The 13,096-nt window shown below is 38.7% G+C and overlaps 1 protein-coding gene across 2 annotated transcripts; it reads left to right on the plus strand.

Annotated features, from left to right (window-relative positions):
• The first annotated feature begins 252 nt into the window (after positions 1–252).
• Positions 253–3,570, plus strand: LOC137061856 (collagenase 3-like). Of its 2 annotated transcripts, XM_067432475.1 has the most exons (10): positions 254–397; positions 495–736; positions 828–976; positions 1,719–1,847; positions 1,928–2,089; positions 2,177–2,303; positions 2,411–2,544; positions 2,819–2,978; positions 3,058–3,161; positions 3,239–3,570. In XM_067432475.1, the coding sequence occupies exons 1-10, from the start codon at positions 287–289 to the stop codon at positions 3,334–3,336; spliced, it is 1,416 nt and encodes a 471-aa protein (XP_067288576.1). In that variant the 5' UTR covers positions 254–286; the 3' UTR covers positions 3,337–3,570. The 2 variants fall into 2 exon arrangements, with proteins under 2 accessions (XP_067288575.1, XP_067288576.1); XM_067432474.1 differs by having other exon boundaries at positions 253–397; positions 1,928–2,303.
• Positions 3,571–13,096: the final 9,526 nt, after the last annotated feature.

The raw sequence follows: 13,096 nt of genomic DNA on the forward strand, positions 1-13,096 counted from the left end.
ACATAAGGAAAATAAGAAAATCAGCTGCTAAATGCAATAATATATTAGGGGGTCCTGGATTGGTCAAAAGTTGACTTCTCTTTGTATAAATATTTCCTTTATCAATTATTTTTAGAGTTAAATAGAATATATTGCTAAAATATCTGTGTTTGGTGGTTTGTCATTCCCAAATGTCCTTTTCCTGTGTCGTAAGGTGCGATCTGTGACTCAATCTCGTATTGCACAATCAGTCCTTCTGTGGTGTATTTAAGAGGGGAGAAAAACACAGACAGCATAAGTTTCTTGAATGAGAAGCAACATGAAGAGCTACTACAAGCTGTGTGTTCTTATCTCATTGGTGGTTTCTGGTGGCACCAACCCAATAGCGCCACCTGAAGATGGAGAGAGTATTGCTGAGGTAATTTGCACACTGAATGTACTGTTAACTAGTTTGACATCTCTTTTAGATACAGTTTGCAAACTAACTTTGATTTATTTGTATCTTTTTTTTTCAGAATTACCTGAATAGATTGTATGGCCTGCCACAGCAGACCTCTTCTAATACTGAAAGACGCTCGAGTGCCATGAGTCTGAGGTTAAAAGAGATGCAGCAGTTTTTTGGACTCAAAATGACAGGGAAGCTGAATGAAGAGACACTGAAGGTGATGAAGAAGCCACGCTGTGGGGTTCCAGATGTTGCAGCCTACTCCACTTTTGCAGGGGACTACAAGTGGAAAAAACATGATCTGACCTACAGGTAAGACCAGCAGACTTAAAGACAAAACCGTTTAAAAATGGACTTGTAACATTTCTTTTTAAGTAACATTTACATTTTATTTTATCGCCAGGATTGAGAACTACACCCCTGACATGTCAGAAGCAGAGGTGGATGATTCAATCAAAAAGGCCCTGCAAGTGTGGGCAGATGTCACTCCTCTGAGGTTCACCCGTCTCTACAGCGGCACAGCTGACATCATGATCTCATTTGTTGTTAGAGGTCAGTTTTTTAAACTAATCATTAGGAAGATTATACATGTGAAAAAGTGGGATTTTTTAATTTTTTTTAAGGAGATCCTTAAAAAAATGGGAAATCTTTTTTTAAAGATTTAAACTTTGAAATTATACAAAAATACAATACTTACAATATAATATAAAACAGGATTTTTTGCATATATATATATATATATATATACTGAAAAATACTAAGTAAAATTAGGAAATTTGACAATATTGAACAATAATATATATTATAATTTAATATATATAATTCTATTATATAATATATAATTATATTATATCATACACACACACACACACACACACACACACACACACACACACACACACACACACACACACACACACACACACACACACACACACACACACAGACAATTTAAATGAAGTTTAAAAAACAAGTTTCTTGGTACCTATATATAAATGTTTATGTTTTATCAGCTGCTTACAGAAATGTAAAAAAAAAAAAAAAAATGTATGTCTCCAATTGAAAAGTTTCTAGTGACTGATCACATCAAATTTTTTCAGTAGGCCAAATTGAATTTCTGTGAATTGAGGTTATTTAATTAACAGAAATTCAATTTGGCCAACTTATAAAATTCCGATGTGATCAGTCACTAGAAAATGTTCAATTGGAGACATTTTTTTTTTTTACAGTGAGTAAATGTTATTTTGTACATTTATTTTTAAGTTTGCTTTTAAAATATATATCTTCTTTCCAGATCATCGGGATGGTTATCCCTTTGACGGACCTAATGGTTTTCTGGCTCACGCGTTCCCTCCATATGAGGGCATTGGGGGTGATGCCCATTTTGACGATGACGAGACGTTCATGTACAGATCTCCTCAAGGTTAGGGTTCATTTGGAAAATTCTCTATGCAATGCACAAATTTAAGACCAGCTGTATTCACATTCACACTTATTCCTCAGGCTACAATTTGTTCCTGGTTGCTGCCCATGAGTTCGGACACTCTCTAGGGCTTGAACATTCCAAGGATCCGGGTGCACTGATGTATCCAACCTACGTTTACAGAGATGCAGATACCTTCTCCCTCCCTCAAGACGATGTCAATGGAATCCAGTCTCTTTATGGTAAAATATTACAAATTGCATATACTGGTGATGGTTCAAAATACCCTGAAAGTGACGTATCTAATGATTTGATTTATCATCAAACAGGTCCAAACACTGATTTCAACCCGGATCCAAAACCCACACCACCAGTTACCCCAAACACATGCGATCCCAATCTGGTCCTGGACGCTGTCACCATGCTCCGTGGAGAGATTATCTTCTTCAAGGGCAGGTAAACAGAGAAAGAAATGCTTATTGTTGTTAACGTGAGCTTATCATAGTTATGACACTTAGGATGCTTATGACAAGCTGGATCTGACCCGTTGGCTTTATTCACAGCTTCTTCTGGCGCAGTTATCCCCAGAGCACAACCGTTGAACAACATCTCATTAAAAGCTTCTGGCCTGAGATTCCAGAATATATCGATGCAGCATTTGAGAGTCCATTGGCGGACAAAGTCTTCCTTATCAAAGGTAAAAACCACATGAATATAAAAAACCGAAACACTCTTAAAAATAAAGGTTCGAAAGGGGGTTTTCACAGCGATGCTATAGAAGAACCAATCTGGGTTCCCCAAAGAACCTGTCAATCAAAAGAACCGATTTAATAATCTAACGAAACTTTTTCCACTATAAAGAACATTCTTCAACCATAGATGCCAATAAAGAAACTTAATTTTTTAGAATGAAGATATAACTATGTCATATGAGAAATGAAATATAATTTGAAAATGTTTTCACATCTCAGGTGGAAAGGTCTGGGCTCTCTATGGCTATGATATGGTACAGGGTTATCCTAAGAGTCTCAGCATGTTCGGTTTGCCCAAAAATGTGAAGAAAATCAACGCAGTCCTCTACGACGAGAGCAGCTACAAAATCCTGTTTTTCGTTGACAGCCAGGTTTATAGGTCAGTAAATCAGTCTGATCGAGTTAGTCTGCTCATCTTTTTCAAGAATCTTCAAGTAATGAGAATTTATTTTGTGCAGTTATGATGAGGAAAAACGCAGAATGGAGAAAGGTTATCCTAAACCGGTGGATGTTGTTTTTCCTGGAATGACAGGGAAGGTGACCGCAGCCTTCCAGCACAGAGGTAAGAGTTTTACCACGTGACAAGAGGAAATCTAAAATAAAATGTCATCTAACTTTGTCTTTCATGATAATTTTTAGGTTTCAACTACCTCTTCAGTGGATCAAAGATGTTCGAGTTTGGCTCCTTCAACAAGCTGTACCGAGTTCTGAACAACAATTATTTCCTGCCATGTTAAATAGTTAAAGTTGAGTTTTTCTTTAAAGCTCATCAAAATACTGCCTGTCTGAAGGAAAATCTGAACCATCAGTATTTTTAAGTAAATTATTATCTTTTTAACTTATTTTACAGAAAAATATTTTAATGTTATTTGTTGGTTGTCTAGTATCGTTGAAAAGAGTGTTTGTCCAACAAGTAAAACTTGTGTTTTGATTGATGCAATGTCAAAATAAAGATTTGAGTAGTTTGATAAATCCAAATCTTGTTTTGTTTATTAATCTTGCCTGACACTAAATGTGGGAGTGTAAAGTAGGGGGACTGAGTCACAGAATCAGCTTTCCAATTAAAAATGATCTATAGTACATTTATTTACAGTTTAAAACAAATTCAGAAATAGATTAAAAAAAAAGACTTGATTTGTGATCATGTTAATGGATGTTAAATGACAAAACATCTAAATCAGCAGATTCCATTGCCTCTTTAAATAGATACTTTATCTAATTTTAAACTTTCACCAAAATAATATTATTAAAGTTTTAAACACACACACACACACTAGATACACAGTATATATATATACATATATATATATATATATATATATATATATATATATATATATATATATATATATATATATATATAACAAGTATTTAGTCAGCCACCAATGTACAAGTTCTCCCACTTAAAAAGACAGAGCCCTGATATTTTCATCATAGGTACATTTCAACTATGAGAGACAGAATGAAAACAAAATCCAGAAAATCACATTTTCAGATTTTTAAATAATTTATTTACAAATTATGTAAAAAAAATTACAAATACAAAGTATTTGGTCAATAACAAAAGTTAATCTCAATACTTTATTACATACCACTTGTTGTCAATTGGCAATGACAGAGGTCAAACGGTTTCTGTAAGTCGCCACAAGGTTTTTACACTGTTGCTGTAGTTTGGCCCATCCCTCCATGCAGATCTCCTCTAGAACAGTGATGTTTTGGGGCTGTCGCTGGGCAACACGGATTTTCAAATCACTCCAAAGATTTTTTTATGGGGTTCAGGGATGTGCAGAGAGTTCTTCAGGGGCAAGGGCCTCAAATGTAAAAAAGTGGCAATATGTAAAAAATACATACCTAAAGGATTATTAGGAACACCATACTAAAGCCCCTTTCACACTGCACATCGGACCCGCAATATTCCTGGAACATTGCCGGGTCGCCTTCTGTGTGAAAGCAACCACGTCCCGGGATTGATTACCGAATTCGACCCGGGTCGGGGACCTGGTAATATTGCGGTATTCGACCCGGGACGAGCGCTGTGTGAACAAAAGCCGAAACTAATGCCGCACCGTGTACGTAGTTATCGTGCGACTCACGATAACTACGTACACGTTGTGGCATTAGTTTCGGCTTTTGTTATAGAGCTTGTTTTTTCAATAATACAACCCTGCAGTGCCAGAAGAGCTAGTCGGTGTTTTAAACGCAAAGAGTGTTCGTATACAAAAGAAACTAAAATTAAACAAGCAGAAATGTGTGCAAACTGGACACAAGTCGAGACCACGGAGCTCCTTACTATCCGCGCTGAAGCTGAGATCGCTCACCATTATACGTCACATCAGGATGTCACATGTCAACTCGACCCGGGACCGTTAAGCGTTGTGTGTGAAAGCGCACATATTACGGCATTTCGCTGGCAGTGTGAATGGACCAAATCTAGCGGCCTGGGAACAAATGCCGGGTCGCATTATCCGTGTATTTGCCGGAATCGCAGTGTGAAAGGGGCTTAATACTGTGTTTGACCCCCTTTCGCCTACAGAACTGCCTTAATTCTACGTGGCATTGATTCAACAAGGTGCTGAAAGGATTATTTAGAAATGTTGGCCCATATTGATAGGATAGCATCTTGCAGTTGATGGAGATTTGTGGGATGCACATCCAGGGCATGAAGCTCCCGTTCCACCACATCTCAACATGCCAACATGCTCTAATGGGTTGAGATCTGGTGACTGTGGGGGCCATTTCAGTACATTGAACTCATTGTCATGTTCAAGAAACCAATTTGAAATGATTTGAGCTTTGTGACATGGTGCATTATGCTGCTGGAAGTAGCCATCAGAGCATCACATGCTTGTCATAAAGGGATGGACATGGTCAGAAACAATGCTCAGGTAGGCCGGGGCATTTAAACGATGTCCAATTGGCACTAAGGGGCCTAAAGTGTGCCAAGAAAACATCCCCCACACCATTACACCATCACCACCAGCCTGCAAAATGGTAACAAGGCATGATGGATCCATGTTCTTATTCTGTTCTACTCCAAATTCTGACTCTACCATCTGAATGTCTCAACAGAAATAGAGACTCATCAGACCCGGCAACATTTTTCCAGTCTTCAACTGTCCAATTTTGGTGAGGTTGTGCAAATTGTAGCCTCTTTTTCCTATTTGTAGTGGAGATGTGTGGTACCTGGTGGGGTCTTCTGCTGTTGTAGCCTATCTGCCTCAAGGTTGTGCGTGTTGTGGCTTCACAAATGCTTTTGCTGCATACCTCAGTTGTAACGAGTGGTTATTTCAGTCAAAGTTTCTCTTCTATCAGTCGGCCCATTCTCTTCTGACCTCTAGCATCAACAAGGCATTTTCACCCACAGGACTGCTGCATTCTGGATGTTTTTCTCTTTTCACACCATTCTTTGTAAACCTTAGAAATGGTTGTGTGTGAAAATCCCAGCAACTGAGCAGATTGCGAAATATTCAGACCGCACTATAACCGTCCCAGTTACGTTGTGCTGGGCAAGCTACAAAAAATCAAAACGTCCTTTGTGCAATTAATGAAATGGTATTGTAGTGAAAAAGGACCTAACAACAAATAAGTTCAGGAACAAACAAGAGTTGTATAATATTTTCACCCTTATGTATTCACCCTCTTTCTTACAAGTCATACATAGGTACAATTCAATGCTTTCATCATGTGTACATATATGTGCATGTGAATGGGGGGGTGGGGGGTCACAATATCCAACTCAGTCCTGTTCTCCTATCTGATAGCATAAATAGTTCAGCAATTGAAGGAAACAGTCTTATCTGTCGGTGAGTAGAGGTACAGAAAGATGAGGTTGATTGTTGTCCTTCACTTGGATGTGTGGTTAATCACAATGTTTCATGGTAGCAGATGATGGTTTCACCAACACAAACAGTATGTTTGTGAACATGTAGCTGCCCACAGTCAAGGAGCAAAAAAAGTGCCTCACAAACAAATCCTCTACAAAGAGAAAACATCAAATGCAATAACAATAAATTAAACTAAATTATTTCATTTTAACTTTAAAGCAATACAATACAAATCAACCTTAAACTTACGTTTGAGCTGGAAACCAACAGTTTCTCAAACAGGATTTGGAAAGAAAGGTTACAAACAACCATGAGGCAGCATCAAACAGACCCTAACATTTAATTCTATTCGCCTTATTCACCTGGCGGCCATTTTGAAAACTCTAACGCCGTTGTGGGGTACACAATCCCGGAAGTTGGACTCAGATACAGTACTAATCAATAGCAGCATTCTGTGTCACTCACTTTCTGCCTGCTGTGTGTAACAAAATCATGTAATGCATGACCGATAATATGTTTTCACTGATAATATGCAATAAGTTTTCATTTGTTAATGTGTTTTAATTTTCCTCCTAATGTAATTTCTAATGTTCTGCCCTTTTCTGGTACGGTTTTCCATACTTACAATATACAAGCAGGCCATTTGTATTCCTCCATTCCAATAAATGTACATAGTTACCATTTACAAACATAGACCAGTGAGCCTATCAATGTTTTTGAATGACTTATTTCTTTCTGATGTTCTGACCAGTTGTAAAGTTATGAAAGACATCATCCATGTGTCATAAAATTGTACTTTATTCTTTAGATAAATGGACATTTTATTTGACATATATGAAGATCCAGTAGCTTATACATACACATATCTCCCACATGTAAATTAACTGTATCAACTATAATACTGATCTGCCCACATTGACACCTATGATAGATTAAAATAAGTTGATAACATCACCGTTTTCTCCAGAATGACTGCAGCCGAATCAAATTTTGTTGCAATATTGTCCTGTTTACACCGTGAAGCTGCTTTGGAACAATCGGTATTGTAAAAGCGCTGAATAAAGCTGACTTGACATGTCCCAGTCTTGCTTTTGCTTGAGTCTTTCGAACTTCGTCTGTAGTAAAATGCAGAAATTACGACCAGGATCCCTTCTGATATTTTTTTAAATCCACTCTTCATGTAATCCCATGTGTCTCTTCATGTTATCCTCCGGAAAACGGTGAAAGGTTTGTCCTCTGTAGGATTTTTTCCTGAGTGACGAAGTGCAGTGAAACAGAATGCTGCTATTGATTAGTACTGTATCGGAGTCCAGCTTCCGGGTTTGTGTACCCCACAACAGCGTTAGAGTTTTCAAAATGGCCGCCAGGTGAATAAGGCGAATAGTTTCCTGTTATATACCCATATGCACACCAGCCAGAGAATGTTCCTATCTCCCCCTAGAGGCCAGGAAGAACATAACCATCAGTACTAGAAATCTTGTGACAGGCATTGACTGTTACAGCACGCCTGGCACCAACAACCATGCCATGCTGAAAATTGCTTAAATCACCTTTCTTTCCCATTCTTACATTCAGTTTGGAGTTCAAAGAGATTGTCTTGACCAGGACCACACCCCTAAATGCATTGAAGCAACTGCCATGTGATTGGTTGATTAGATAATTGCATTAATGAGAAATTGGACAGCTGTTCCTAATAATCCTTTAGGTGAGTATAGAGAGAGAGAGAGAGAGAGAGAGAGAGAGAGAGAGAGAGAGAGAGAGAGAGAGAGAGAGAGAGAGAGAGAGAGAGAGAGAGGTAAAAAAGAAGGGACACCCTTTAAGATGTTATGGTTTAAAAATCAGAACGTTATAAACTCCTCTGGTTGTTAGCAGGTCTTAAAAAGAGGTCAATACAACCTCAGATGAAAAACAACAAATGACATATTACACTGTCATTATTTATTTAACAACAAAATTAAGCCAAATTGGACAAGCCATGGGTACACCCTATGATTCAATTGCTTGTAGAGCCACTTCTAAACAGCAACAAGTTGAAGGAATAATTTTCTGTATCAGCCTCTCAGTTCTGGAGGAATTTTAGCCCGCTCATCTATACAATTGTTACTTCAGTTCATCAAAGTTTGCAGGCATTTGTTTATGCACAGCTCTCTTAAGGTCCTGTCACAACATTCCAGTCGGGTTGAGGACTGGCTTTTTACTGGGCCAGTGCAACACTTTGATTCTTTTCTTTTTCAGACATTTTGTTGCAGATTTGCTGGTATGCTTGGGATCATTGTCCTGTTGCATGATCCAATACTGGCCAAGCTTTAGCTGTCGGACAGATGGCCTCACATTTGACTCTAGAATACTTTGGTATACAGAGGAGATCATGGTCAAGGTGCCCAGGTCCTGTGGCTGCAAAACAAGTTAAAAAAAATCATCAACCCCCCATCAGCATGATGGAGAGTTGGTAAAGTGTTTGTGCTGATATGCTGTTTAGTTTACAACTTACTTGGCGCTATGAATTATGACCATCATTCAGATGCAATTGTGCAACACCAAAGCTGTGCTGCCAAAGCTGTTTTGCCCATACCATCTTTTTCTGCTATTAACTTAAACATTTAACTTCATCTGAGAACTGTAGAGATGGTAAGTAGGAACGGCAACAGACTGCAACAACAAAAACATCTATTTTGATATTTTGAGTAAAAACCTGTAGTTCTGAGACGGTGTAGTTCTTGTGTGTTTTGCAAATTCTCAGGGAAATGGGGTGAATTTGCTGGGTTTTCACTCCTGGGAAGATTGAAAACTCTCTTGAATGTTTTCCACTTGTGAATAGTCTTCCTTTCTGTAGAATAATTGACTTCAAATCATGTGGAAATGGTCTTAGAACCCTTTTAAGATTAATGGTATCAACAATTGTTTTAAGATCATTTCTGATGTGTTTTCTCTTTCAGATTGTGTTAACACACAGACACGCAAACTGCCAAAACTTCTGCTTTTATAAAGGTGATTACACTTGCTCATGATGATCAATTAATCAAAGGCATTAGCAGCACCTGACTGCTACTTACCGGCTTAATGGGTGTAGCCTACTTAGTTTGTCACCAATAGCTTTTCAATTTTGGCCTGTTTAAAAAAATTAAAAATTAATAACAGTTATATGTCACGTGTTGTTGTTCATGTGAGGTTGTATTTACCTAATGTTAAAACCACAGACGCATAGCCTAGGGAAGATCCGAAAATGGTTGTCCACCAATGTTCCCCATCAAACCTGACTGAGCCTGAGAGGATTTGCAAAGAAGAAATGTATGTGTGTGAGTGTGTGTATGTATATATATATATATATATATATATATATATATATATATATATATATATATATATATATATATATATATATATATATATATATGCTGTATGTGTAATTTAAAAAAAAATGTCTGTGTAACATGCACTGTCCCTTATATATCCCTTTAATTTAAATTTAATTTATATTGTCATGACCATGTAATTTGTCAACATGTTTAAGGCAATAAGCATTTCCTACACACCTAGAAAAAAAACTATTGTGTTTAGGATGATAACAATGGACATATGAACTATTTTCAAGGGCGATGTCAATGGAACATTAATTTAATGACAGTTTAATATGTTTCCCACAACATTCTCATCTGTCACCCAAATCTGGAATCTCTACTTTGGCGTCCACTGACTCATTTGAGCCTCCACTTAATCCATGTTCTATATTTCCACCACCCATAAGTGTCCATCCAGGCAATTGTCATTCTCCTGTTTTTGTAAATAAGAATACATTCTTAAAGGTATAATTCACCCCAAAAATGTGAATGCTGTCATAATTTACTCAGCCCCCAAGTTGTTCCAAACTTGTATGAATTTCTTTCTTCTGCTGAACACAAAATATGATATTTTGAAGAATACCAGTAACCAAAGAGTTGATGGACCACATCAACTTCCAAAGCTATTTTTTGCTACCCATAAAGGTTGAATAATCGTAAAAAGGGTCTTCACATGCTCCCACCCCAATATTTTTAATACTGTCAGCTGTTTGGTTACCAGCATTCTTGAAAATATTTTATGCCCAACATATGAAATTAACTCTCAGGAGAGCGCAGTCTCGGAAGTACCTTACTTGTTCGACACCTTTAAGACCTTTGGAACACAAATTTAGATATTTTTGTTGAAATCCGATGGCTCAGGAAGGCCTCCATTGGCCATGATGTCATTTCCTCTCTCTAAAGAACTATAAAAGGCACTAAATACGTCGTTACAAAGCCCATCTCACCACAGTGGTTCTACAATAATTTTATGAAGCGACGAGACTAGCTTTTAGCGAGAATAGAATTTGTTTTTTACAGAGAGGATTCTGGATATCTTATTTTGTGCTTTAGTAAATTAGAGAATACTGACAATAGCCATTTTCGCCATGCTTTTTGGAGTAAAGGGACCTATAACACAGGATAGGAATGATATATCAACAAATCTCTAAGTAAAAGCCTTCAGAGTATACTTAAAGGGTTACTTCAGCAATTAGCATATGGCTTTCTATCAGTAGAAACCGTATATTCGAATGATCATTCTCTAACCCCCCCCCTTCCGAAAAATTCCTCCGATGACACAAATATCGCCAATTTGCGTCATCTTTAAAAAAAATTGGCCAGAGGCTAAAGACTACAGCCAGCAGAGGCAGCATTTCCACGTTTTCAACTCGCGCATGGAGGGGTGGGAGAGTGCACTCACTCAGCTCACAGCTGCAGGCATTCATGTAAACAGTGCTATGCTGAGCAATGCAAGTGTTTTAACGTTTCAATTGAAATCCTATTAAAGTTAAGCTTCCAAAGGCGTGAACTGAAAACGCGCCAGACTGAACACGTGCTGTGAATCTATGCCGAAAGCACCAAATTCAAAAATAATTTAACATTTCTACTTCATTAATGACCCAGTTTAAATACAGATTCATCTTCCCAGCGCTGAAGTACCCCTTATACTTATAAGACTGGAAAAGTTGGTGCTTGTAGGTGCTACTGAAGTATTTGACTCGGAGTGTGAGAAGAAACAAATTTTGAGAAAAAGGTCTTGAAAGTTTTAAATTGTATAATTTCATACATTTCTATTGAAACCCCCAACCTACAAACACTTGAGATCTTGTGTATGGGTGGTTCTCAGAAAGCAGAAAGAGTCCATAATCTTAACTGTACATGTTAAGTACATGGGCTAACATACATGTGACATAACCCCTCCATTCCAAAAGGCACATCCTTGCGACTTGCGAGCCTTCGCGAAGGGCAGGACACAGGAAAAGGTTCTGGGGGAATAACCCACAGTGGAGTCGAGTGAGGGAGTAGCCATGGTGGAGAGGTCCTCAACGGCACTAAAGGGACGACCGATGGAGATGACTGAGATGGATACCCGGGGGGAACTGGCAAGACAGAGAACCCAGAAGTGACACAGGAGACCTGGGGGGCTGAGCAAAACTGCAGGTTCATTGGACTGAGGTGGAGGTGGGCAGTTAGCAGGCTGGAGGGAGCAAGGATGAAGGCGACTCTGAAGGGCAGGATGAGTCAGATGGAGACAGAGGGATGGCGGAACGGGGCATAGCCAGAGGAGCGGAAAACCGTGGTGTAGTAGGGTCGATGCCTGACCAAGGCGTGGGCGGTGGGACGAGGGAACCCGGTGAAGTTAGACGAATGACGAATCCCAGTGGAACAGGGTAGCATCCTTCAACTCAATTTCACCATAAATGTACAACAAGGCCGGATTCAGCTTCACCTCGACTGCAGTGGTGTGAGTAGGGCTAAACTCCGTGCCCTCAAACTCCACAAGTAGCTCCACAGGAATGGACAATGTAACCACACAAAAACCTGGTCAGACATTCTGGGAGGTACAAGCTTTGGCTTGTCAGTAAGTCAAGTTTCCTTCTGTCGTGGGCTTGTGCTTCATTTCACTCATGGTTATATATATAGCTCATGTATAGCTGTATAGCTCATGGTTGGTGGCTGGCTGGTTTCTGGGGGTGGAGTGGGGCTGGTGCTGTTCTCCTCAGACTGGCAGATGGTAAAAGGCGAGCCATTACACTCAAGAAGCAAAGCTCCCTTAAGGACCTTTCCCAGACAGCTTAGCCTTTGTCGAGGTGTTCAGTCTCGCATACTAAAAAATACACAGACAGCTGTAAGGGTAGTGCATCAGGTTGGCCAGATCTAATATTGCTTGAGGGAGCAATCATTGTTTAAGGCAGAGTAGTTGGCAAATCTGTCTCCACCTTTGCTGTTTTAAATCTTATTAGGTCTTGCGTTCTGTCACACTTTTTGTGTAGATAATCTAAAAGGCGAGAGGAAATGGAACAAACTTAAATGGATACCCTAACTCTAATAAATGTAAAAAGTTGATGTTAAATAAAAGGCATGAATAAATACATAACACAAATATCTGGGCGAGGAAGAAAAGGCTGTGTCAAGAAAGTTGAAAATCCTGTTATTATTGTCTTGCCTGTCAGTTTGATGGGTTACTCACAGAAGTTTGTGGCTGATAATTTCACCTGTTGCTCAACATCTCACAGTTTTAAGAGTATATAAGTCTTAATCAGACGCTTGGCAATCAGAAGTAAAGCTTGAGATCTTAAGAAGCAACTCCCAACATGAGGAGGATTCACCGCCAACTGTGTTTTTTTGCAAGC

Source organism: Pseudorasbora parva, chromosome 23, assembly GCF_024679245.1.
Source record: "Pseudorasbora parva isolate DD20220531a chromosome 23, ASM2467924v1, whole genome shotgun sequence".
Classification (NCBI taxonomy): Eukaryota; Metazoa; Chordata; class Actinopteri; order Cypriniformes; family Gobionidae; genus Pseudorasbora; species Pseudorasbora parva.